This window comes from Sorex fumeus, unplaced genomic scaffold (assembly GCF_029834395.1).
Source record: "Sorex fumeus unplaced genomic scaffold, SorFum_2.1 ptg000026l, whole genome shotgun sequence".
Classification (NCBI taxonomy): Eukaryota; Metazoa; Chordata; class Mammalia; order Eulipotyphla; family Soricidae; genus Sorex; species Sorex fumeus.
The window spans coordinates 11789136-11816200 of NW_026606083.1; the positions used below are offsets into that span (position 1 = coordinate 11789136).

The 27065-nt window shown below is 51.7% G+C and overlaps 1 protein-coding gene across 2 annotated transcripts; it reads left to right on the top strand.

Annotated features, from left to right (window-relative positions):
• Positions 1-2717: 2717 nt before the first annotated feature.
• On the top strand, positions 2718-25250 carry PRPF18 (pre-mRNA processing factor 18). Of its 2 annotated transcripts, XM_056114591.1 has the most exons (11): positions 2718-2867; positions 4624-4701; positions 4811-4837; positions 7623-7727; positions 9385-9498; positions 10503-10649; positions 12261-12329; positions 13220-13360; positions 13481-13552; positions 15445-15600; positions 24762-25250. In XM_056114591.1, the coding sequence occupies exons 1-11, from the start codon at positions 2802-2804 to the stop codon at positions 24840-24842; spliced, it is 1056 nt and encodes a 351-aa protein (XP_055970566.1). In that variant the 5' UTR covers positions 2718-2801; the 3' UTR covers positions 24843-25250. The 2 variants fall into 2 exon arrangements, with proteins under 2 accessions (XP_055970566.1, XP_055970567.1); XM_056114592.1 differs by lacking the exon at positions 4811-4837.
• Positions 25251-27065: the final 1815 nt, after the last annotated feature.

The window sequence follows — 27065 nt, forward strand, 5'->3', positions numbered from 1 at the left end:
GATGACAAGTGATACAAATAAAGTGAATTTTCTAAAGTTTTTAAAAATTGAAACACCGTGAGATACATAATTGTTCACAATTGGATTTCAGTTATACAACATTCCACCACCCATCCTCTCACCAGGGTACATTTCCCATACCAGTGTCCCCAGTTTTCTTCCCCCTTCACCCTGCTCTGTGGCAGATTCTCCTCCTCATCCTCCTCCTCCCCCTCCTCCTCCTCCCCCTCCTCCTCCTCCCCTCCTTCTCCCCTCCCCCTCATTCTCCTCCTCTACTCCTTTTCCTTCTCCTCCTCCTCCTCCTCCCCCTCCTCCTCTTCCTCCCCCTCCTTCTCCTCCTCCCCCCTCCTTTTCCTCCTCCCCCTCTTTCTCCTCCTCCTCCTTCTCCTTCTCCTCCTCCTCCTTCTCCTCCTCCCCCACCTCCCCCTCCTTCTCCTCCTCCTCCTCCTTCTCCTTCTCCTTCTCCTCCTCCTTCTCTCCTCCTCACCTCCTCCTCCTCCTCCTCCTCCTCCTCCTCCTTCTTCTTCTTCTTCTTCCTCCTCTTTCTCCTCCTCTTTCTCCTCTCTCCCTTTTAGGTACTGTGATTTGCAATATTGTTACTGAAAGGGTATCACGCATATCCCTTTCCCTCCTTTTCGCACTCTATTCTTGTCCAGAGTGATCATTTCCAACTATCACTGTCCTAGTGGTCCCTTCTCTGTCCAACTTCCCTCCCCCTTGCCCTCTGCTCCTTGTGGCAAGCTTTCAATCATGGATCAGTCCTCTGGGACTTCATTTCTATGGTCTCTGGGTATTAGTCTCAAAGTTCAATCCTTCCCTGTCTGTCCCCCTTCCTCTGACGCATTTCACTCAGCAGGAGACTCGCCATGTCCATCCAGGTATGAAGGAGCTTGATTCGAAAGCAAATGTGTCCTTCAGTGTTGGGGTAGATGCAGTCTCTTAGCCATCTCTGAAACTCTGCAGGGCCTTTCCTTTGTTGAGAAGCTCACTCCTCTGTTCAGATAATCTCTCCCCCTCTCGGGACTCGGGCTTCATCAGGATTTTGTGCACACGTTCAGACGAACATCAGTCATTAGCATCTGTGATTCTGAAGAGCCTGTTCCAGGCAACGGCCATCTTCTCGGCTGTGTGTGGTCAGCTGCTTCCTTCTGGCCAGCAGTGCCTCAGCATTGCAAGTGCCCTGGCATCACAACTCTTATTACTCCTGCTGTTGTTCTCAAGCCCTTAAACCAGAAAGTGCCAACTCTTTCTTACTTGATTACTGAATTAGAAGTGACTCAGGAAACAGGCACAAGCAAAAGCATGGCTACGTGTTCAGGGACGTTTCTGTTGTGAAATAGTCGGCCTTCACAAGCCCCAAGAATCAACAATGGGTCTTGGATTAGAGAGTGAATGAGTTCGACATTGATTTATTTCTGGCAAAAATCAGATAACTTCTAGATGAAATATAACCAATGCGGGACTCTGCACCAAGCTGTGAGGGCAGGTGAGGAATCCGCCTTTCCCAAGGAACCCAGCCCCAGCAGCCGACCTCCACTACCCAACCACCGCCACACTCCAGGCCGCTTTGTGTACTGTGCAGCCGCTTTGTGGCCGCGTGACACATTATATGACACTTTCAACCCACTTTCCACTATTACTACACCATATCTGACGGGGTTCAGACAGCAGGCAACAAATTATAGAGAAAAATATATAAATATATGGCTCTCAGAGAGCCTGGCAAGCTACCGAGAGTATCCCGCTTTCACGAGCAGAGACTGGCAAGCTCCCCATGGCGTATTTGATATGCCAAATACAATAATGACAACAGGTCTCATTCCCCTGACCCTGAAAGAGCCTCCAATCATTGGGAAAAGATGAGTAAGAAGAGGCTGCTAAAATCTCAAGGTTAGGAGGAATAAAGACATTACTGGCGCAATGTCTTTGGCATAATTCGACGATCAACGGGATGACAGTGACAGTGATACTGAATGTGAGTGATAACCAACGCACACAGGCATCACTTGGGGCTCGGGGGACCCTAAGAGGTGCCTGGGATGGAACCCAGGGTGGTCGTATGCAGAGTAATCACCCACAGTACTGCCAACTCTGTTTTGTGAGAATCTTTTAAAAAATCACACACTGATCTCATACAGGTCTTCTCTCCAGATTTCCTTTTGGATTAGACTTAAAAAAAAAGAAGAAAAGAATTTGTGATGACTTTTTAATCATGTCCCTAACATGATTTGGACTGTGGACATAAGCATCTCAGCTTGGGTGCCCATCCACGAAACTGCACGAGTTCTGGACATTTCAGGAGCCCCGAAGTGAAGTGGCCCCTAAAGAAGACTGGGGGGCTGGAGCGATATATAGCACAGCGGGAAGGGCGTTAGCCTTGCACGCAGCCTACGGGGGTTCCATCCTTGGCATCCCATAGGGCTCCGCCAGGAGTAATTCCTTAGTGCAGAGCCAGGAGTAACCCCTGAGCATCGCTGGATGTGATCCAAACCCCCCCCCAAAAAATAAAGAAAGAAGCTGAACGTGAGTTCCTGAGCGGACAGGTGCAGTCACAGGGCCAGGGCGCTGGTCAGAATCCCCCTAGGCCGCCTCCTTCCAACCGGTCACTCCAGACGCGCTCCCAGGAGGCGTCGCCAGGGGGCGCCGTGGCTGCGCTCACGGGCGGCGCCGGGCGGCGCTCTTTCCCCGCCTCTCGGTGCCCCCCACTTCCGCCGGAAGCGGCTCTGGGTGTTGTTGTTGTCGTTGGTTTCCCGGTGTGGGGGCGCGGCGGGGACCCGCGGGCGGGCGCGGGGGGCGGCAGGATGGACGTGCTCAAGTCGGAGATCCTCCGGAAGCGGCAGCTGGTGGAGGACAGGAACCTGCTGGTGGTGAGGACGCGGGGCCGTGGTCCTGTGCTGCTTTAGCTGTGGGGGTGGGCCGGGCCGGGCCGGCGGGTGTCCCCAGCCCAGAGGGACGGGGCAGTGGGGAGTGGGACGCCGGGCGGGGGGGCTGGGGGAAGCCCAGGCATCGTGCACGGCGGGTCATCGCGCACTGGGCCAGGGGGCGGCCTGTCTGTCCCCACCCCGGCAGGGGCTTCCGGGTGCCCCGGCTTGCTGCAGACCCCCGCCCCCCCTCCTCCCTTGCGAGCTGGAAAGATGCTTCCACGCCTTGCCCTCCTGGCGCGTGCTTGTGAGTGCGCTTCGGCTTCGTGCACGCGGGCAGACCCTCAGTGACGGGATGGAAGGTGTGTGCACTCCTGTGTTGTTGGTTTTTTTAATTTTTTTAGATTTTTTTTAATTGAATCACAGTTACAAAGCTTTCATGATTAAGTTCCAGTCATGCAATGGTCGACCACCCAGCCCTCCACTAGTGCACTTTTTACACCGCCCCAGTATTCCTCCCGCCACCCCCACCCCATCCCACCCCTTACCTCCGTGGCAGGCACCTTCCTTCTTACTCTCTCTCTACTTTTGGTCATTCATTGCAGACTGCAATAGAGATTCTGAGAGGCCACCACGTTTGGTCCTTTATCTACGTTCAGCACACATCTCCCATCCCGAGCGATCCCTCCAACCATCATTGACTTAGCGATCCCTTCTCTATCCTTACTGCCTTCTCCCCCCAGCTCATGGGGCAGGCTTCCAACCTCGGAGCCACCCTCCTGGCCCTTGTGTCTGTTGTCCTTAGGTGTTAGGCTCATGTTATTTTGTATTCCACAAATGAGTGCAGCCATTCTATGTTTTTTTCCCTCTTTCTGACTCACTTCACTTAGCATGATACTACCCATGACCATCCACTTGTAAGCAAATTTCATGATTTCATCTTTCCTAACAGCTGATGCTCCTGTTTAGAACTCAGAAGTGCACCTGAAAGTCCATGAATAATAAGTCCATGAAGTCCAGGGTGGTAGGGGGCCAGGAGAGAGGATGGCAGGGCAGAGCGATTGTCTTGCACGTGGCCAACCTGGGTTTGGTCCTTGGCACCCCCGTAGGGTCCCCTGAGTGCAAGAGCCACGGGTCAGTCCTGAGCACTACCGGGTGTGGTCCCCCACTGCCTCCCGAAAAAAACAAAGAACAAAACAAAAAAAAGGAACCTTCCTAGATTGTGGAGATAATTTTAGGAGTTGATCAATACCATTACGAGGAATCACTTTCAGGTGACAAGGATTTGAACATTGTTGCTCTCAGGAAGGGGATTTAGGATGTTGGCTTCAGGTGTCTTACTGTTTTTGATTGCTTCTGATGGGAGAAAATAATTAGAGGTATCCCATTGCATGTGCTCCGTAGACATGAGAATCCATTTATAGAAATCATCTTTTTACTTAGACATTGGGATATTGAATCTTGACAGTGTAAACATTTGGAAAAAAAGGTTTTTTTGGTTATTATTATTATTATTTTTTGGCTGTTGGCCATGCCTGGTCAGATTATGCCATCAGTATTCCTGTCCTGTCAGCATGCACACCAGCAGCGGGGTTGGGCGGGGGCAGTGCCTGTCACGGAAGTCCATACACTCTCTGTAGAAATAAAGGTGCCAAGCTCTCGAAAGATTAAGGAGTGCTTTCAGGTTCTGAAGGAACTTGATGATGGATCAAGAAGTTTTGTTATCTAGGATGTCTTGTTAACGTACTTTTTTCTTCAATAGGAAAATAAAAAATATTTCAAGCGTAGTGAACTCACAAAAAAAGAAGAGGAGGCGTATTTTGAAAGATGTGGCTACAAGGTAGGAAATCTGCTGTCATATGTTCAATTGTGTCTGAGTTTAAATTTCTGTATTTGTTAAAGTGACAAAATTATTGATCTCTGTTCAATTTATCAATGTTATACATTAGCCTGTAAGTGAGAAGCCATCTGGAGAGGTACGAGTATTTGGTTTTGATTTTTCTTTTCTCTTTTTATCTTGAACTCAGGAAAATACGTGCATGACTTTTGGCTTGGAATGGTTTGGCTTTTTGTGGACAGCATGAAGTGGCTTGAGATCAAAGCTTGAATTTAAAAAAAAAAATTAAGTCCTGATCTGATAGTTCCTCATGTTCATCTCCACGACCACTCCCCCCCACCTCTCCCAATAAAAGTCTATTTTTAAAGAGTTGAAACTTCTTATTCAACAGCAATGATATTCGCTGTTTGCTTTTGAATATTTTAAGCCATTGATTTTGAATTGATTTTGAATGTTTGAATTGTTAGTAATTCTTTTTTTGGCTCTGTGTATCTCTGAAATCAGAGCCATGTTACATGTCTATGCTTTTGTTATTTAATAAGGTGTTACATTGCAAACTCTGCTTTAGTCTGTTGGACAGAAAACATAATTTTTAAATAATTTTTCGAAGCAAATGAATTGGCTGGAAGAGTTTTGCCTATTTTAGAAGCTGTGACTGAAATTACCTAGTTGGATACGATATTGGGGCTTTTATTGGGAGGGGTTAAAGGTTCTGAGATGAAGTTATATTTAAATTATTTTAAAAGAAAAGCTATCTGACTTAATAATTTAAAAACCAATATTCAGAGGTTCAGTTGAAATATTTTTTTGCCAAATCATAAGTTTGAAATAAGCTTTTTGCTCATGAAACATCACTATGAAATAATATCTTGTGCATGTAATGGGAGACAGTTTTGGACATGGTGTGGCCTAGCGTTTCGAGGAGGAAGCATGGGAATGCAGGTGGTATGTATGTGCATCTGGTTTTTACTTTCTAGTGTTGGGAGAAGGGAAGCGTTATACCTGTATTCCTGGACTACGACAGTCTTAATGCGGATGTTTCCAGTATGCCTCAGGTTTAGGAAACTAAACACTTGAGTTTTCTGTAAAGAACAGTCCACGGACGTCCAGTTGGACCTTAGTCCCCCACCTGCCTGGCACAATTCTGAGTCCGAGGACTCAGAATCTCCGCCTTGTTGCTGCCCCGGTTCCGGAACCGGAACCTTGCCAGCTTTTTTTGATTAGCTTGGGAAGCCACTGAATGTGGTGGCAGTTCTGCCCTGTGCATTTGCTTAGTGGAGATGGGCAGTGCTTTGTTGCTTATAGATAGGATAGCAAAGCAGAATAACTGTGGGGAAATATTCTGGAAAAGCGGGATCCAGCCAGCAGGCAGTGTCCTGCCTCTCCCAGGAGCTGGGAACTGCCATTCTGTCCTGAAAAGATTTTTCATCCAGAGCTGTTGGGCGATGTGTGATTAGATATTTACAAAGCAAGCAGATATTCTCCTTTCTAAAAAACTTAGGGCCGGAGCAATAGTACAGTGGGTAGGGCATTTGCTTGCAGCCAGCCCCAGATTTGATCCCTGGCATCCCAGATGGTCCCCTGAGCCTGCCAGGAGTCAGTCTGATGAGCACCACCGAATGTGACCCAAAAAAATAGAAACAAAACTCCCCAAATCTAAATATTTTCTTGGTAGTAATGAAAACTTGTATCTTATTCCTTTATAGAAGTGTGAAATTATGCTAGCTTGATTTGCGAAATGATGCAGTTTAGTACCTTAAAATTTCTGTTCAAACTGTTAACACCGATAAATAGTATCCATGCAGATATAAATACAGTTCATGGTTATAACCTGTAGACTGTCATTGTCCTCCCATTGTTCATCGATTTGCTCGAGTGGGCCCAGTAACGTCTCCATTGTGACACTTGTTACTGTGTTTTGGCATATCGAATACGTCATGGTAGCTTGTTGGGCTCCGAGAGGGGCGGAAGAATCGAACTCGTGTTGGCCAGGTTGGCTGCTTGCAAGGCAAATGCCTTACCCACTGTGCTATCTCGCTCCAGCCCACCTGTAGACTAGCAATTATATTTTAGCTGTAAACCTTCTTAACAGAATGTTTCTTAATGCTGATGTTCCCCCCTCCACCCATTTAAAAATACCTTATTCCCCATTAATGTTTTAGATTTGTCTTAGGGTCCTGTGGGAATATTGTGTTCTACTATCTTTACAGAACACACAGTGGGCCTTGTAAATTGCTGAATTCCATTTTCCTAAACTTGGGCAGCAGACTCAGGACAGACATGAAAAGATTTCCCTCTGAGGTTCATAGGAACAAGACTGTCTCCCCTTTCTTTGCATGAGTAGAGAGGTGCCGTATGTCCGTCCCCGCGTTCAGGGTGTCAGGGCAGGTTGTGCCCTGCGCCGTGGGGGTTTTCTGCAGGCTCCACACTGAGTTCTCTGCCTCTGGGAGGGGAGCAGCTGGAGCTCGAGGCTTCAGGGCTTCCGTGGGAAAGCGCTCGGTCTCCTTTGAACTCTCTGCAAGGACCATCACCCAGGAAGATGCCCTTTGTCAGAGAGTGAAGCAGCAAGTGAATTGTGTTTCAGGAAACAAGAAAAATTCCCTGCCACTTGGGAGAAAGGGAGCCTTTGATTTCACCCTTTGAGTTACTTGGTTTTGGAGCTGATTGTACTCAGGTGCCTTTTCTGGAAGCAGGAATGCCGCCCCCACCTGCCTGCCTTCTGCTTGTGCGCCCTGGAATGGACCCGTCTGGGCAGCTCTTGAAAGCATGCACACGAGGCTGAGCGCCACCCAGGGTGTTAGGAGAACCTCCCTGTTTCAAACGTGTTTGGTTTCAGCGAGTGGCTGTGATAACGCGGGGTGAATCTGAACCCGGCCGCACGTTTCTTAAAGCCTGAATGTTGTTTCTTTTGGCTCCTGATGCAGATACAGCCCAAAGAGGAGGACCAGACCCCACTCACTTCGTCAAATCCAGTCTTGGAGCTTGAACTGGCAGAGGAAAAACTACCCATGACTCTCTCTAGGCAGGAGGTAAGTTTCTGTGTGTCTGTTGTGTGGAGGCATCTAGCCTCATTTATGTGCGGAGTTTTCCAGCGAGTTACATGTCACTATTTCCTAAAGAGGGTTATCTGTTGCACCGAAAAAAGACTGTGCAGCTGGCTGGTTTTTTTTCACAGTGTTCTAAACTAATCTTTGCTGGATACGTTATTTTAACCTTTTAAAATATTTCTTGCAGAATATATTCTCTGAAGCTTTAAAAAATTTTGTGTTACAATTTTTTAAATTATAAATCATGCCGTAATTTATGAAGTTGTTCATCATACAGTTGTTTCAAGCGTTGAGTGTTCCAACACCACCAGTGTGACCTTACGTCCACCAGTAACCCCAGTTTCCCTCCCAGTCCCAACCTGCCCCCTTAGGCACACAACAAATTTACTTTATATTGCTTATTCCTACAAAACTGTAAGAAATGGTAAATAGGATGATCAGGAAATAAATCAGTAAGAGCCAGTTTGCAATTACTGTATCATTTTGACCTATGTAAATGAAAGCCAAATAATAAAGTGCCTAACTCATTTACATATGGAAGTTTTCAACTTTGAATCTAAAGTATATTATGTTCAGTTTTACGTCATACTTGGCTCTCATTATGATGATAATCACATCTCACCTGTCATTAATGAAACCTGCAGAGGAATTCTGTGGTGAAACATTGTGGAGTGTGCTCTCCTGAGCTGTTCAGGGCTGGGCCTGGTAAGGGCCGGGTAGGAACAGCCAAGTTCAAATCCTGGAGAAGGGGTCCCACCCCAGCCGTGCCGGGGCCCTGGGTTAGAGCGCCCGCCTTGCAGCCTGAGGGTCAGAGGTTTGCGTTTTCCAGTGTCTGTCTCCCCCAACCCATCCCTGTCCCCGTCCATCCGCCTGTGTCTCCCCTTGCACCCCCCCTCGTCTGCCACTCCCCGGTGCCACAAGCGATTTCTGGTCACACGGCAGCGGGCGAGTGAAGGACCACAGATGGGGGGGACCCCATCCTTTTCTGTTTTAGATGAAACAGAAAAAAAGGACCCCACTCTTTTCTGTTATAGAGGAAACAGAAACAGCACAATACGCAATGAGTATAGAAAACGTATGTGCATTACAGTGATGATTGCATGACACACGGCGCGTGACCCATTGTGACCCAAGTCGGAACAGAGGCAGCTGCCTACTCTCGAGGCTGAGATCCCCTCCCTCTCGGCGCTGCCCTTCCATTTTGAGGGGTGGCTGGGGCCCGCCTGAGACCCCCTCTCTCGGTACTCCCCTTCTCCTCTGAGGGTTGGGGCTGAGACCTGGCTGAGACCCTCTCTCGGCACTTGTCTTCTCTTCTGAGGGGCCTGGGGGAGCGAGTCAGTGCTGGCTCTTGTCCATGGTCATTGAATTATCAGACTCCAGACATGTTTTTCCTTTTCTGGTGATAAATACTATCATCCCCTTCTTTCTCCATGTTTCCTTTTGTCTTCAAGAACGTTGATTGTATATTCAAGTACATCCCTGAAATAGAAGTCTTAAATCCCTGAGGGTTATTTAAGGTACGATAACTCAGTCTACCCCTCATGGCAAATTAAGAACAATGCACAATACTCTTTCCACCTGTGTTTCAAAATAAACGTCCGGTCATCTAAACTCAGGGTTGCTATTGTTTCCTGTGTAGGTTATCAGAAGACTGAGAGAAAGAGGAGAACCCATCCGACTCTTCGGGGAAACTGATTATGATGCATTTCAGCGCTTAAGAAAGATTGAGATTCTTACTCCAGAAGTCAACAAGGTGAGATGTCCAGGAGGCCAAGTGGTCCTTGGTGCCTTGTCCAGGCCAGGGTGGAGCCAGCAGCCTCCAACTGGCGGCATTCTTGGAGAAGGTGTCAACTGCTCGCTCCTTCTTGAGGAATGTCTGTCTCTGTATGAAGCGTGGCGCGTTCAGACCTGGCAGTTCTGTGCCTTTTGCCAAATTCAGGGCCGTGAGCCAGCCTTGCTGGGGCGGCCGTGAGCTGCAGGCTTTCTGATTGCTGCCTGCGCGCCTTCCCTCCTGGGAAGCCCCTGGACTGCAGAGATGCAAAGTTGGACTCGCAAGTTTGTGTCAGACCCTTTCTGACTTTTCTTGACTGGTCACTGTTTTTATGTTAGGGTGTTTTTCATTTCTGATACCAGTTGTGTGCATTGTCACAGTTTCTTTGTAACCTCGGGCTGCTAGGAATAAAATCTGGTAAGAGGTTTTAACAGACAGTTTAGGGGCCCGTGTTATTTCTCTTGGGTAAGTATTTGGAGTAGGACAGTAAATAATCGTGTAAGTTAAGCTTTATAAGAACTGTCACCTATTTCCAGTTGGCATAGCACGTCCCCTTGCTGGCCTTCTACGTTCTCACCGTTCTCTCCAGTCCCTGGGTTCTGAGCCTCTTCCTCTAGACTGGCTGGCTGTAACTCTCCTTGCAGTTTGTGTGTGTGTTCTTTGTGTTTTGCTTATTTTCTGAGTCTTCTATTTTCGACGATAGAAATTCTTTATTCTGAGTCTTCGTCCTTGGTCAGATATATAATGTTTTGTGACACTTCTAGTCTGTGACTTCCCTACACCGGATATCTTAAATTGATGACAGTTTGCATTGATGAAAAATTTTCCTTATTAACTTTGGATGGTCAGTGATGATAGCTGTTTATGCAGTTGGAGTTTTAGCTGGTGTTTCAACTCCACACGGAGCAAAACAAACAAAAAGGGAGAAACCAAAAGTGAAATGTTAGTGAAAGTTCCTGCCAGATACAAGTGTCAGCCTTTTCCAGGGGCTGAGGAACGACCTGAAAGCAGCCCTGGATAAGATCGATCAGCAGTACCTCAACGAACTCGTGGGTGGCCAGGAAACTGGCGAGGAGGACACGCAGAACGACCTCAAGGTGCACGAGGAAAACACCACCATCGAAGAGCTGGAGGTGAGCCCAGCCCCGCTCCCCCTCCTCCCTTACCCCAAGCCCCTCCTCTTGCCGTTCCCCCTCCTCCCCACCACTCTCCCTCCTCCTCACACTCCCCCTCTTCCTCACCACTCTCCCTCCTCCCACCAGCACCTCCTCCCCATTGCTCCCCCTCCTCCCCACCAGCACCTCCTCCCTGCCACACCACCTCCTTCCCACCACTCACCCTCCTCCCCACAGCTACTCTGTCAGCAGCAGATTGTGGGACTTTGCGTGGGGGCTTTGCTGTGCGGGAATGCTGTGGGCTGAGCAGTCCTTCCCTCTCCGTTTCTGATCCGTTGGCGGGTGTTTGAGGATTAATCCCCATGCCCCAGTGCTGAGTGAAGCCTGTGGCTGTTGTGTGCGTGCAGTTCACTGACGGGGTGGCACAGACAGGGCTGTGACAGACTGGGGCTTGTCACACCCCAGCTCCCGGGGAACCCGGCTTCTGTGGAGCCTCCCAGGCTGTCCCAGCGGTGGCTGTTGTCCCCGGCCCGTGCCACCGTCTTGGCCCCGTGCCCCGCCAGCACTTGGCAGCATCTCACTTTCGGTTTCCCAGGATGTTGAGTGGGGAGTGATTCATGGAACCTTAATTAAAAAGCACAGTTGGACCCTTTGGGCTTCGGGTGTGAGCCAGGCTCGGTTCCCAGAGCTGAGCGCCCTGTGGCGGGCCCCGCCCCCCAAGAGGGGACCCTTGAGAACTGCCCGTTCTGTCCCTGCTCAGCTGTGCCTGTCGCTGGATGTTCTCTGGAACAGCCAGTGTGGGCAGCTAGGCTTTTAAGTCTTCTGTGTTTGGGGGGGGTGAGAGGAGTCTCCTGTAGGGCTCAGGAGGCCTGGTGCCCTCCTGGTAATGCTCAGCCACCCAGGCCAGTGGCTCGGCACAGCCTGAGGGTCAGGGCTGCTGGGGCCACCTGGAAGTGCTTCCTGGTGCCAGAGGTGGAGCTGGCCTCGTCCTCAGGCCAGGCGGGCCTTGCCCCTCGGCTTCCTCCCTGGTCTCTGTCACAGCTCTGCTAACACGCTGATGCCCGACAGCTTTCCCAGTCATGCATTTTCACTGCTCGTCAGTGATGCCCAGACTGTGGGCTCTTGGGTCACCCCAGCACGTGTTGTGGCCTCTGGGATTGAGCTCAGGGCCTCCCACGTACCCCTGAGGCTTCTCTGTCTTCTGAACCATCTCTGGGCTCTTTCTCCTGGGGACCCCAAATGGCAGAGGTGTCATGGCACTGGGCTGGGCCTCTTGGGTTCGAGCTTGCCGGACAAGCTGTCCCTGGGCACCTTCTCAGAGAACCCTATGGTTTGCCCACCTCTGGGCTTCAGCTTGGTGGTTTCTCATATATCCACCCCTTGGAGAGACCGACACCATTGTCCTTTAATTTAGAAGGCTTTTTGCTCCCCCCAAATGTGTCAACTGTCAGCTCTCGCTCCTTCTCACCTTCTCTCGCCCTGGCATGTGAGGGGAGAAAACTGTCCGCATGAGTGGGCCTTCCCCCGCCAGGTGGTCTCTCTGGGAAGTGCCGCCAGGGCACAGAACAGACATAGGCAGTGTTCTGCCTCTGCTCCGCACTCACGGGCAGGACGGGGTATCTCCTCCAGGCCCTGGGAGAGTCGCTCGGCAAAGGTGACGACCACAAGGACATGGACATCATCACCAAGTTCCTGAAGGTGCAAGCGCTTGGCTGGAGGAGGGTGTGGGGCTCTGGTGTAGCAGGGAATTATTTTTTTTGGGAGGGGGGGCAGCGGGCGCCAGACCCAGTGGTACTTGGGTCTTCCTCTTGGCTCCGTGCTCAAAGATCACTCCTGGCAGGCTAGAGGGACCATTAGCGGGTGCTGGGGATGGAACCTGGGCTGGCCGTGTGCAGGCAAGAGCCTTCCCACTTGCTCTTCCTCTGGCCCCTGCTGGCAGGAGGTGCCTGCAGACAGTTCTTGCATACACATGGGATTCTTTCACTTGGGGGTTGGAGTAGGGCCTGCCTGGACAGAGCTCGGGGGCTAGTCCTGGGTCTGTGCTGGTGATGTTTGGGAGATTAAACGGGGTTCAGGGATCAGACCAGGGGCACCTGTGCCTCTGATTCTGTCTGTGCCAGAGATGGGCCGTCTTCAGCTAGGACTGTGCGCAGGACAGGGACTCGTCTCATGCTGAAGGTGCCACGTCAGAACACCACGAGATATGCAAGTGGTTGCTGAATTCGAGATGGCCAGTCAGCCGGGAAATCTAAGATGATAGTTTGCCGTTGGGCTGGAGTGATAGCACAGCGGGTAGGGAGTTTGCCTTGCAAGCGCCAACATGGCCGGCCCGAGTTCGATGCCTCTGCCCCTCTCAGAGAGCCCGGCAAGCTACCGAGAGTATCTCGCCTGCATGGCAAAGCCTGGCAAGCTACCCATGACGTATTCGGTAACAATTGTCACACTGGAGACGTTACTGGGTCCGCTCAAGCAAATCAATGAACAATGGGAGGACAGTGACAGTGACTGTTTGCAGTTTTGTGCGTAAAAACTTTTGAGCATGTTTGACCACTAGGTGTCGCTGCTGCCTGACCGTGTCCTTTCCACAGTTTCTCCTCGGTGTCTGGGCCAAGGAACTCAACGCCCGCGAGGACTATGTGAAGCGCAGCGTGCAGGGCAAGCTCAACAGCGCCACCCAGAAGCAGACTGAGTCCTACCTCCGCCCCCTGTTCAGGAAGCTGCGGAAGAGGGTGAGTCTTCTACCCCAGACGCCCCCTCTCCCTCAGACGCCCTCACCCCGTCCCAGTTGCAGAGGGTAGCCGGCAAAGCGAGTCATGCGTTTTCTTTGCTTTTTTAAATTTCTTTTCCAGAATCTCCCCGCTGATATCAAAGAGTCCATAACAGATATTATTAAGTTCATGTTGCAGAGGGAGTATGTGAAGGTAAGTGGCCCACGTGGGTGCGGGCGGGTGGGGGCGCAGACCCCAGTGTCCTCTGTTGGGCGGAACTTGGGGAGGTTCCAAGCGTGACTGGGGATGCACCTTCAGGCTCCACGGCAGATTCCTAGTCGTTCCGACACTAGCTTTAACGGGCCGGTGACGTACAGACCGGATGTTCATTTTACCATTGGTGGGATTGAAATTCACAATCACAGCTGGTGGGAAACCTTGGGACGAATTTTCCCATAGAAACATGGCCGTATAGGTTTGTTGTCCTGGCCCCGAGCCCGCTGAGGAGAGGCTGGGTCTGCCCGGGCACCCAGAGCCAGCCCAGGGGAGGACACTGCTTTGGCCTGTGTGTTGCCCGGGCTTGCTGCCTCCCTGGGTGCTGCCCAGTAGGGCTTCGAGGCGTGGCTGGATCTTCCTCTGTCTGAGATGCTCAGTTTAACAGCCACCGGTTAAATTCTTAGGGAGTTTCATGAGGGTGAATGGATGTATCAGGCCACCATCCAGATGCCAAATTCCCTGGTCACGGGAATGGAGAGCCACCTCCCGCCCGCTCCCTGGTTGCTTTTTCTTTCAGGTTTTGGTCTTTCCCTGCAGTGCTCAGGGCTTCCCCCTGACTCTTCTCAGGGACCCTCTGGGGTCTGGGGGATTAGCATGGGCCAGCCACGTGCAAGGCAAATGCCCTCCCCACTGTGCCTCTCCTGCCCCATCCCTTTCCTTAGGTAGAAGTGTTAATAGGGAGAACTCAAACCAAGTCTCTGGAGTTTTCTTTAAATATTTACATAGTAACAGTGATCAAAATGAATGTATGCGCTTCAAAAATTAACTTTGGTGAGGTTGAACAGAGCAAAATCATGTGTAGTATAGATGCGTTCTTCCCGTTAGCCTCTTGCTACGGACTTTTGAAAATGGACTTGAGTGCCAGAGGGGAATAGGCGCTTGCTTTGCATGCGTCCCACACGGGTTCCGTCCCCAGCACCATGTTAGGTTCCCTGAGCTCTGCCAGGGGTAGCCCGAAAACAAAAGAAGAAAAAACTCATACTGGGTGTGACAGACTGACAACACAGGGGTTTGGTGTTTAGAATGAAGCTGTTGGGGCTTCTGGCCATCTCCAGGCTTTTCAGGGCGGTGAGTGTCTCAGGGTGGTTTTCCCCTGTTTCTTCTACCCAGGTATGCAAGCTCGGGTTAGAAAGGCTGTTAATTTCCCCAATTTTTTTTTCTTTTAGGGCCACACACGGCAATGCTCAGGGGTTACTATTGGCTCTGCACTCAGGAATTACTCCTGGCTGTGCTCGGGGGACCATATGGGATGCCAGGGATTGAACCCAGGTCGGCCGTGTGCAAGGCAAATGCCCTCCCTGTGCTATCGCTCAGGCCCCCAGATTTCTTTCTTTGCTGACGCTTTTATTGAGAGGTTTTTGGCAGGTGGGAGGCTGAGGGGTGTGAAGGCAGAGTGAGGTGCTCGCACCGTCAGGCTGTTTGAGTCAGGCCAGTGTTGAAGCCCTGCTCACACATCCTTGGGCCCAGCACAGCCTGCTGCCGCTGGCCGCTCGGGAGCAGACTGTAGCTTACGGGCCCCGCGCCCCATTGGCCGGTGCCCACTGCTGCCAGGGCCCCATTGGCCGGTGCCCACTGCTGCCTGTCTCCTGACTCAGGGCCCCAGGGGGGAGGGCAAGACTTGGCTTTCTCCCTCCAGTGTTGTGTTTGGTTTCTGCTGTTCCAGGCCCATTTATGGGAAGGGCAGTCACTGTGCATTTTAATTTCTTGTTTGAATAGCAGGAACTGGGAGTGCGCTGGACGCAGGCAGGAAGTAGGTGAAATGTGGGACGCAGACTTCTGACCCGGAACGCCCCCCCTCCCTTTCTAATCTCCTGTCACACTTCCTCTAGGCCAACGATGCCTACCTCCAGATGGCCATTGGGAATGCTCCCTGGCCCATTGGTGTCACCATGGTTGGTATCCACGCCAGAACTGGGCGGGAGAAGATTTTCTCCAAGCACGTTGCGCATGTTTTAAATGACGAAACACAGCGGAAATACATTCAGGTAAGCGTCATGGAGGGAAGTGGCGCTCAAGGTTAGCGTCCTCTGCTTCCCCAGCAGAAGGGGAGGAAGTTGTGCCTGCATTCCAGCCCCTGAGGGAGCGGCAGCAGGTGTGCTTTGAATAGGAGTCCAACAGGACTCCTGTGGCTTTGCTTTCAGGATTTAGCGGAGAGTGACACATTTTGAGTATTTTTCAACAAATCCTATTTTATGAGTTTCCAGCCAGCCTTAGCATTCATCATACCGAAAGGGCCTTCATAATTACAAATTTGCATGAGACTGGTTTTTAGGAATCTGACAATACTTTTGTAAATAAATAGACCTGATACATTTCATATACTTTTTTCCCTTCAAGTTTCTAAAGTGTAACTTTGGTAAAGTTACATCCATGTCAGATAAACTTACTTGCTGTTGGGTTAAGTTTTCCCTCTTTGTGAGGGAGGGGAAAAAAAAAACTAATCTAGTTTTTGTCAAATTGTCAAAAATCCCATTTTGTTTCTGTGTGGCGACTTTCTGAATGTTAATTCTGAAGCTTGTAGAGATACTTGGGAAATTGACTTAAAATGTAAAATTCACTTAACATGCATAAAATGCTTTCCGGTTTTGTGCCAGAGAACCATCATTACCATATTCATGAATTATCTTTTTATTTGTATTTCAATTCCAAGTGGTAAATGTTAATTTGGGTCATGCTTTATGCCTCATTCGCATATATTAGCATTTTAAAATGTAATATCCACTTGACTCCCTAATATAAACTTTAAAATTTATAGAGTTCACATATTTGCAAAATTCAAGGACATGTCCATTTTTTGAATAACCACCAGTGTCTTGAAGGCCAGAAACTTTTAATTGGAGAAAAGTGTTGTGTTTTGAGCAATAGAAAGTAGTTTCTTATAATTAAATTTGTTAATTATGTTCAGCTATACCACAGCCAAGGCTCCCAAGCTCCACTGTGTATAAAGTTTGCATAATTAGATGGTCTTAAAAACAGTTTATTTTTTTAAACTATGGAGTGATTTCCTTCCTGGATTCTGAATTTTTATAACCTAGTATTTTTAATGATTTATGGCTTACCTAGAGGTAAACATATGACCTCCCCTTCTTCCATTGTCATTGTTCTTCCCCCCCAAAAAAAAACCTGGTTCTTTCCCATTAAAAGAGAAAAAAAATCTCCTTTCCCCCAAGGTAATTAGGGGGGATTGTTAACATGCTGTAACTGAACGAGAAAGGGGACCCCGTGGGGCTGGCTCTCGTGGGCTGATGTAGCTTAATAGATGACTTGCAGAGGCTCTCCAGGGGATGCTTGAGACATCTGTCACCCGTGGGACATGTCCCCTCGCAGGCCCGTGACCCTCGCTGGTGCTGAGAAACCTCCAGCCCTCGACCCTTGGGTTTCCTGCCGCAGTGTTGCCCGCTCTCTTGGCTGTGCGGTGGATGGGGCAGCCGAGGCCCTGCGGGGGGAGCGGGGCAAAGGGACTTCCTGGAGGAGGGAGCACGGTCACACGGACACCATGGAGCCTCCAGAGGGGCCCACGGGCACCATCCCGGAGTCTGGTCGCATCTGGCCACTTGGGTGCCAAGTTCCTGCTCTTGGTAGATGGGTCATTCCCGGAGGCAGGTGAGCAGGGACGGACAGGAGCGACCTCTGGGGACTGAGCTGCAGAGCCTGGCGGGAGGCTCCTCTGCCTTTTTTAAAATTTTTACTTAACGAACTGCTAACATTTTGATTACTTTCCAAAAAGTGTTCATTCACATGATTTCAAAAACACCAGCACGCTTTAAAAATAATTGCATTATGTAAGGACTTTGAAAATGCCCCCGTGTGATGTCTTAAAATAAACCCATCCGTCACACAGCTCAAGACTGAAGAGTGTGACCAGCCCTGTTTACTTTTTTTTTTTTCCCTTTTAATCACATTCTTGATTCTAATCTGCCTTAGGGCTCTCCTTGTTACTTCAGTATTTCCGGTGAGCTTGGCTTCCTAAAACGGAACCATTTAAGGACGTGATTGGATGCCAGGAGTTGGCAGACCTCTCTCCAAGGGTCAGAGGGTGAAGGGTTCAGACTGTGCTGCTTTGGGCGCTGTTACAGCAGCTGCACCCTGCCCTGGAGAAGGGTCCTAGGAACTGTTTCAAGGGGATCCTCTGTGTGTGTGTAGGTTCCTAGGGACTGTGTTTCAAGGGGATCTTGTATTTGTGTGTGTAGATTCCTAGGGACTTGTGTTTCAAGGGGATCCCGTATGTGTGTGTGTGTGTGTGTGTGTCTGTCTGTGTCTGTGTCTGTGTCTGTCTGTCTGTCTGTCTCCGGTCCACAGTCTGCCAACTATGCTAAGCGCATGATCCCAAGATTTCCAGGGTTCAGTTTTTTGCCAAGGAAAGTATTAGGAAAGCTATTTCATGGGGTGATTATTTCTTATTTCTTTGGTTTGGGGGCTACACCCAGCAGTGCCCAGGGATTCCTCCTGGCAGTGCTCAGCAGACCAGATGCTGTGCAGGGATTGAACTGGGCTTGGCTCGGTGCAGCGGAAGCATCTTAACCCTGGCCTGTCTCTCGGGCCCAGTAATGATCTGTGGGTAGGGTGGAGTGTCTCTTTTAATAGTGCAGGAGACAGCTTGGTGTGGGCGCAGAGACCCAGATCCAGAGCTCCTAAGTGTCTCACAGTGCCCTGGAGGAGCACGCGAGCCTCTGGCAGCCAGAGCTGTGCCCCATCTCCCATCCCTCATCCCCGAAGCAGCCCTGTTCTGGCTTGGCTCATTCCTGGCTACTTTTGCCTATTCTGTGGACACCATTTCAATGAGCTCTTGTGGTGTATGGAATAATCTTTTTAAATTTCAAAATAGTGGCAAGGAAGGCCTGCTCGCACCCTGGCAGGAAACAGTTCATGAGGCTCTCGCTGGAACGTGATTTCATCTTCTGGTCTCATGAAAACCTGTGTCAAATTTAAACTGTGCAAGTTGTTTGAAGTGTTGGTTTCCCCAGGAAAATAGAGTGCACCGTGGGGAGAGTTCTCGTCCCAGGCGGATCAAAGGCGAGCGGGGCAGCCTATTAGCGCGCCTCTACTGCAGGCTCAGATTTCAATTACTTGCAGTAACTTCAAGGACTTGGTTCTTCCTGCCAAGTACAGAGTCACCTTTGGTCCAGTCTGGGTAAAGCTGCCTTGACACAGCTCTTGATTATGTCAAGGCTTTTTCAAGTCCGTCATCTAAACCCAGCTCTTGAGAAGTTCACGTCTCGGGACCTGCTTGTCATGAACGAGGAGGAGTGGGGAGAGCTGAGCTGGGAGGCCGCTAGCTGCTGACTTCCGGCCCGCCCTTCCTCACGTGGCACGGGGGCCTCGAGTCCTCACCAAAACAGATTCCTTGGGGGTAGGAAGAGGATGCAGTGATAGTTATTCCAAATATGTTTTCTTAGGCTTCTCCATTTCGAAAGCAAAGCTTCCTGTGGGATTCTTCTCCGGCCAGTTGTTCTTAGGAGCCTTACGTTTGTTGACTCCCTCTGGGAGATAGCATCCCAACATTTTTATGAGGATCCTTTCAGCCCCTCGTTCACATCTAGTCTAGCATTTACCGAACACACTGATTCATGTGGCACTTCTAGACACACATTCTTGTTTGGCCAGAGGTGGCACAACGGGCCCCCAGCTGCATGTGGGACTCAGCCGGGTGCTGAGTTGTCACTTGGGGCTCAGCTGACCCGTCCCCGGGCTTCACTTGCTGCATTCTGCTTTATAAGCTTTCTGTGTTTTGAGCATCGCGTTTTAACTTGGTTCATATTCATCGATTCCTTTAGTAGGACTTTGGCCATTCATTGGCAGTCTCAGAGCACTGCAGCAAACAGTCCCCTCGTCACACCGTAGGTTCTACCCTGAAATGGGGTCGGCTCATCCTAAGGTCAGTGGCAAGCGGGGAGCGACTGGTCCGGTAAAATGTCCTTCTGCTGTACAGGACTCAGAGACACCTGCGACCTGCCGCGGCCCCACCAGGGAGTGGCTGTGCCTGTGGTTGCCACTCTCCTGTTTGCTGTCTTCAGTAATAAGATTTGCTGATCTGTAGTGACTGCAGGTCGATTGTTTTCATGGTCCATTGACTATGGCCCATTGACTTCTCTGGTTGGAAACAGCTCTCATTATTGAGGATTTTTATCTTGTATTATGTGCTATGATACGTCAAACTCTGTTTGTATTGATATTCTTACCTAAGTGTTTCATAATGCTTTCAGTTAGTTTTTTTTTTAATATGATAGCGCATTAAAAAACACAAAAAAAACCCTCACCATCTGAGTCATTTTAAACTATTCAGTTTGTCACTCAGCCTTGTGGAAGCAGTGTCTCAGCTGGGAGTCCTAGTTGCAGCAGGCCACTGGGTGAGGGGTATTGTGCAGAGGAAGCCGCCCCAGCGTTGGGGTGCCCATCCCTCTGCCCTGAGGGAGGGTGGGCGTCACGGCACCCGAGAGCAGGGCACAGATTGGTTTCTGAGGGAGTTGTGGCTCTGCAGGCGGCATTGTCGTCACCGAGGCCTGCGGACCGTCACTCCCATTTCCCTTTGGCGGTGTTGCCGGCCGCCGGGTGAGTGGAGGGTCTTGGAGGAGTGGACCAAAAGTCCCCACCGGGAGCTCTTAGCAATTTGCTTTCCTCCATGGCATGGTGCTCGAGCTTGCTGTCCTTTGCCCTGCGCCAAGAGTCACTTGACATGTCTAGGCCGTCGGTGGCCTGGTCCTCGCTCAGGGAATGAGGATTCCTAAGTACGAGGCCTTCCCGAAGAGAGATCTAGGAAAATGGGGCTCAGAGAAGCAGTGGCGGGGAGCAGGGGACACCTGCCACACTGTGTCCTTAGCAGGGAGGACGTGGGCGCCCTTGGTCAGGCGGGGTCGGGGGACATCTGAATCAGAATGAGCTTCCAAAAAAGTGTGGAGGGGGGCTGGAGCAATAGCGCAGCAGGTAGGGCGTTTGCCTTGCACGCGGCCAACCTGGGTTCGATTCCCAGCATCCCATATGGTCCCCCAAGCAGTGCCAGGAGTGATTCCTAAGTGCAAAGCCAGGAGTAACCCCTGAGCATCTCTGGGTGTGACCCAAAAAGCAAAACAAACAAACAAACGTGTAGAGACAGAGATGAGAATCAAGAGCTGCAAGAGACTGTTGAGGAAACGTTCAGAGTACTCGTGGTAAGCGAGTGAGGAGGCTGGCCCCTAGGGAGGACAGTGGGGGGGAGTGGGGGCGGGAAACTGAGGGAGATGTTCAGGGCGTCCCTGGTGAAGAGGTCCCATGTGCAGAGATACCCTCCATCAGGACATTCTGGGGGCCACCTCCAACGAGATGATTGTACGAGGCTTCTGGGAAAAACGGTCCCTTCCAACTGCGGGGACCGACCCTGCCCAGGACAGCGAGGAAAGCCCTTTGGAACCGTGAGTGCGGGTGGGAGAGCCTGGGATCGTGTTGTCACAGACTGTGGGGCCTGGCACTGAGAGCAGTAGCAGGAACTGGGCGGTTTCAGTCTCCCAGGGAGAGGGGGCAGAGTGGACAGCAAGGGCCTGGGGCATGGGCCTCGGACCAGGCGGTCGAGCCGTCCTGTAGTCGTAGACCGCCTCCCAAGGCATGTGCGCACCAGAGGGCAGAGGTGAAGGGGGCTGCACCGTCTGGGTTGGAGCAGGGGCGGGTCCCAGGGAAAGACGGCCCGGTTCTGTGCCTGGTGGTCTGGTCACGCAGCTTGTCTCGTGGTTGGAGAGTGAGCGGCTCGGGATGTGGGGAAGTGCGTGGAAGGAGAGGCCGGGAGAGAGCGTTGGCGCTGAAACCTGCGGACAGCCTGAACCGTGCGTTCTTGGAAGGTGCCCTTTGAGGAGCCGGACGGAACTCTCTAGGTCTCCCAGACAGCCCTGTGCAGTAGGAGGAAATGGGGCAGCGGGTTCCCTGAGAACCCCCTTCAGGGTCCGGGTGGGCTCAGGGACTCGGGCCTGGGCTCGCTGAGGTTGGAGATCAGAACTACAGATCTCCTCGGCTCTGCTCTTCGGCCTGGTCCTATCCGGGCGAACCGTGACAGACCCCCACTCAGAGTGAACCTGGGGCCTTTCCTTTGCTCCCTCCTCCCTCCGCAACCGGGAGGTCTCCTTGCTGCACTCTCCTCTGTTTTCTGCACCTCTGGCACCTGTGGTGCACGGGGAAAGCCCAGTGGTGATGCCCACCAGACTGGGGTGCTCTGGCTGTCGGTCCCGAGCTCTTAGGGAAACCCCAGCCCCTCCTGCCAAGTTCCCTCCATCCACTTACCACCAGCTAATACCCGTCCATGCTCCGTTCTCACTTGCTCCTCCCCTTTCCCTCGCTTAGAATAGTCTCACCCAGACTGGGGGGTTTTCTTTCATTCCCTGCTCAGTCCCCTGAGCCCACAGCTGTCTGTGGCACAGAATGGGCACCAAGTGACTTTTGCTTTTCTAAAAACGAATCGTCTGTAAAAATACCATCATCTTTTAAAAGAAGGTATTTGCAGTCCGCTAAGCTGCTCATTGTCTTACTGGCTCAAGCAATTGGAAACTAAAATCCCGAGGGAGCTAATGGGAAGGATTAATTTGCATGTAGAAAATAACCGCATGCTGGCCGGAGGTTCTGCCCCCTTTAAAATCCTTGCTAGGTACCGTCAGACTTGCTTGCAGAAATGTCCTGTTCTGTGCTGAGTATTTCTGACCTGGAACTGCATGCATCACGGTTCAGCAGCAGAGACTTTAGGTGTCAGAGTAATTCCTTCCTTGTAGCAGTGCTCACTGCGGTAAATGGGCTCCGTAGGCATCTCGTGTGAGGACCGAGCCCCGGAGATGCCGTTCCTAGCAGGTCAGGGGAGTCACCTCCCCTAATTGGCACATCCATCTGCCTCCAATGTGCTTGGAACAGCTGCTGCTGGGGTAGCTGCTGACGGAAGCTGTTTGAGTCTCACCGGGCACTTCTCTCCCGGTGTTGACTCTTTCTTCACTGACCCTGTAGGAAGCTCCCGGTGCCATCCGAGAGCCCTCGCACTATTCTGCAGCCTCCTGGTCGGGAATCACAGCAGGAGGCGCCAGGCTGGGAGAAGGAACGCTCTGGACTCCTGAGGAAAAAGAGCAAAGGCCGCTTACCCGATCTTTGCCTGCTCTGTCCACAGTCAGAAACGGTGGGAGGTGACGTTCTCTGCCACTGTCTGGGGGCCCCTGAATTCCCAGGAAGGTCTCGGAAGGTTTGAACGTGATGTGTCGCAGGTGTTGAGTGAGTCTGTTCGTGAGAGAATTCAGGTTGTGGGAGTAACGGATATCTTTGTTGTCTGTTATGGGACCTGCAAGATTTTCCTGGGCCTTCTCATTTTTGTTACTTTGGTTTTGGTGATGGCTGCGAGGCTGCGCTGTTGACACACGTAGGTAGTGGGGTTGGACCTCTAAAAGGTTTCTCGGGTTTTGCCGCCCAGACCCCGATGGGCCTCTTTCAGGCGGTCTGGGGGGCTGGGTACTCACAGACGCTCCCTCTGCCCCCCCTGCCCCATCATGAAGCTCCTTGCTTAAAGAGCTTGTGACACTCATTAGATCCTCTGGGGGGAGAGAATAAAGTGAGGCCTCAGGCCACACGACACGGTCAGTATCTTCTATTTCCAGCCCGAACATTGTCACCCGGTCGAACGGGGGATTTCATTGTTTTTTTACTGTGGTAGGAATTGGGTGGTTGGAATTTTGAGACCCTAAGGTGAGAAACCTCACCATGAATTTATGCTCAGAATCATTCTTTAGGTTCATAAAATATTCATTGTTCCTGTGGTTGGCGGCTGTTTTACTGACTCCCGTAGTAGCTGGTTTCGGTAAGCGCGGGCTGTGGTCTCCTGACCGCCAGGACACTGGCCATCCGTGAGGGAGGCTGCCACTAGGTGTCAAGGCGTTCCGGAGAGTGGGTAGTTACCGCAGACCAGTGTCGCCTGGGCTTTGCACTCGTGCCCTTCCTGTTGGCGATTTGGGGCATAAGGGTGTTCAGGTACGTTTGTGCTTAAGCGGAGGAAAAGCTCCGGAGAATGACTAAGACCTAGAGGCCAACTTAGGGGTGCCAAGCTCATGACCTGCCGGATGTGGTGAGAGATGCTGTGAGCAGCATGTCGGGGTGCAGGCTGCGGGTAGAGGAGTCCCTGTGCTCCGAGGTGACTGCCTAATGGAGCTTGCGCTCAGGTCACTGCCTGAAGTAGTCATGCTTCTAGTGAGTTCTGTGGACTTGGCTGGTTCTTGCTGTAGAGGGATTCAGTTTTGGTGATGACACGAAAGCGGTTTGGATCCGAAAGGATTTAGTGTCTGCCCAAGCATAACCAGAGCATGTGAGTTGTGAAACGAGAAATCGAGTATCTAAAGACCGCCTTCAGTAAGCTTCAGAACTAGGCATCCTGGGGACCGGAGCAATAATACAGCGGGTAGAGCATTTGCCTTGTAGGTGGCCAACCCAGGTTCGATTCCTGGCATCCCATATGGTCCCCTGTGCACCACCAGGAGTAATTCCTGAGTGCAGAGCCAGGAGTAACCCCTGAGCATCGCCTGGTGTGACCCAAAAAAAGCAAAGCAAAACAAAACAAAGCACTAGGCATCCAGAAGCTGAGTTTATTGTCTGTGCCCATGTCATCCTGATTGTGTCCATCTCACCTGAAGATGGATGTCCCTGCTCTGCCCTGGGAGTCGTCTGTCACATCCCTTTTCAGAAACAGCCCTGCCGTGTTGTGTCTGTGTCCGTTGAAGCGCCGCATTCACTGGGTTTTGAGTTTTGCTGGAACGTGCTGGACTGTGTATCCCCGCCATCCCTTGTCTGTGGTACTCGTTGCTGTTCTGAGGCGCACTGTTTATCTCGGTGGCCGTGGGGTCGAGTTCCTCACCTGCGACACTGCTGCCCGAATCGCGGGCCTGGCTGTCGCACCCCGAGCCTGGCCGAGAAGGCCGGGGCCACTGCCTGGAGTCAGGGAATTGGTGCCGTCGGTGGGTGGCCAGGGCTGGCCGTGACGGCTGTTTCTAGGGCTCTCTTTTCCCAACCGGGCTGCCCTTCCCATGTCCTGGGTGCCCACAAGGGAGCACATGTCCACTCAATCATCCGCGGGCATCGCCAGCTGCCTGTGCTTCTCTGGGCCATCGGGGCCATTAGGACAGCTCGGCCCAGTTGTGAGCAGCCTTTGTTTTCTTCATCTTCGCAGGGATTGAAGAGGCTGATGACCATCTGCCAGAAGCACTTCCCCACAGACCCCTCCAAGTGTGTGGAGTACAATGCCCTGTGAGCCGGCGTGAGGGCAAGGATGCCAAGAGTCTGATCCCGCCCAGCGTTGGCTCCCAGCACGCCTCACTGCAGACTGGTCTGTGTGTTGCTTTCCTATGAACGAGCTGAACAAGTAAGTTCCAGAGACTTTTCTTGCGGTTTAAACATGAAGACGCCAGTCACAGAACGGGATCTCAAGTGACTTCCCCTCCACACCAGAAAGCTGATTAGATGATTCCAAAAGAACCATGGAAGACGGACTTAATTATTTCTGTAAAATGTGGTAATTTTCACGTTGCCTTTTATGTAGTATTTATAGAAAATATTTTTATATATTTCAAAGAAAATGGAACCACTTAATGAACTTTTCCAGCCCTTCAGTGTTGTTGGACTTTTGCCATCTTGCAATAGAATTTGGGTGTAAATCTTATTATTGCTAAATCACATTATTTTTCTTGTGATATGAAGTGTACTTTTATCTTCAAGGGACTGTAGGTTTTAGAATTTGTTCATCTCTAGGGACAGATAGATTTAACAGGAAGTGAGGTTTGCGGGGAGGGAAATTGTTCTCTTTTGCCGCCCAAGGATCAGAACTAAGGAAATGCCGCCCCTTCGGGGGTTCATAGTGGGGCGGGGGTGGCCAGCCTGTGGGAATGGGAGTGCCACAGGGCCAGGGGGCACCCATGCAGGCTGCTCGTGCTTGCCGTGGTTGTGAGGGCAGTGCCCAGTGCCCTGGCGCTGCTGTCCACGCTGCCAGGGACGCCACCTCAGTCTTGCTTGCACAGGGTCTCCCTCAGCCTCTCTGTCCACTTGGGGAGTTGCTCGCTCACTGCTGGAGTGGGGGGCGCACCTCGGGGGGAGGTGGGTACGCGGGGGGCCCTGGTGGGGGAGGGACTGTGGCAGGGTTTGCTGTGGCACCAGGGGGTGTCTGACGCGGGAACCCCCAGCTTCTCTGCTCAGTGTTCCCCCTCAGGGCTGCAGGCCACGTCCTGCCTTGGGAGGAGGGCGGTGAGGACCCCACACAGGTGTTTGCCACACACCAGGGCCTGCTGTGGGCAGTGGGCATGTGTGTGTGGGGGGGGGCGGGGAGAGAGAGAGAAGAGGTGAGGCGAGGAGAGAAGGGGGAGGGGAGAGGGGAGAGAATGCTTCCTGTACTCTGGCTGTGAGAGTGTGTGTGTGTGCGTGTGTATGTGTATGTGTGAACAAGGGAAGGTGCTTCCCAACCCCTGGCCCCACTGTGGGCAGCAAGTGTGTCAGTGGCCTTCCGACCATCATGGTGCTGGCAGTGGTTCTGATTATGAAGGCGCGGATTAGGGGTCAGCCACCTGGGCTTATTAGCAGGGACGAAGGGTGCCCAGTGTGGAGTCTGGGCCCTGCAGCATTCCGGCCCCTCCCCAGGGGCCTGCAGGGGGGGGTTGTGCCTATTGGCTCTTCTCTTAATTTGTCCACTGAGAGCTGCCATCCTGAGTTGGACTGAGGTTCCTGCCCCGAAACCATCTCTTAGGGTGAAGTTAGGGTTTCAGGAGCTCACATGGGAAATTGCAGCCATCTAGACTAGTGCAGCACCTTGTGGGGTGGGCTTTTGCTTATTGGGGGCACAGCCTCCAGATTCAGTTAGGAAGTGGTTCATGCCAACCAGTGCTGGTGCCTGTGGACAGCTGGTGGGAGAGACTGACCCCTCTGTAGGCCCTCTGGGCGGGCTCAGGGAGAGGGAGCTGGGGTCCTGTGCTGCCCTCCGGAGAGTGTCCAGTTCCCTGGAGTGAAGTCTCTTACCATAAGGATGTGTGAGAAATGGCCCCATGTGTCCTCCAGGTCCGGATCTTCCCCTGGAGCAGATGTGGGTTTGGCTGCTTCAGAACCAGCAGATCGAACCCTCCCCTTCCTCCGTGCCTCCCTCATGCCTGTCTCAGGAGCCCCCTGCTTCTGGGACCCCCTTGGAGTCCCACGCCATGACTCGGCTTCTGGCCCAGTGGCTGCAGCAGTCCGGACCCCTGACTGAGTGCAGTCTTGGGGACAAGAGGGGAAAGGAGGCCCAAGGATGACCCAGGAGGGAGAGGGGAGACTGGGGGCCAGTCCAGATGGTGTCAGAAGCCCCTGAGATTAGAGCTGGGGAGGCGGCTGTCCCGGCTTAAGGGCATGACAGCGGGAGAGGGACCCAGAGCAGCCTCGGACTGGGCCTCGGGGTCACTAGACAGGCCGTGCCTTGAGAGGGCAGGACCTGCACGCATTGGGACGTCTGAATCTG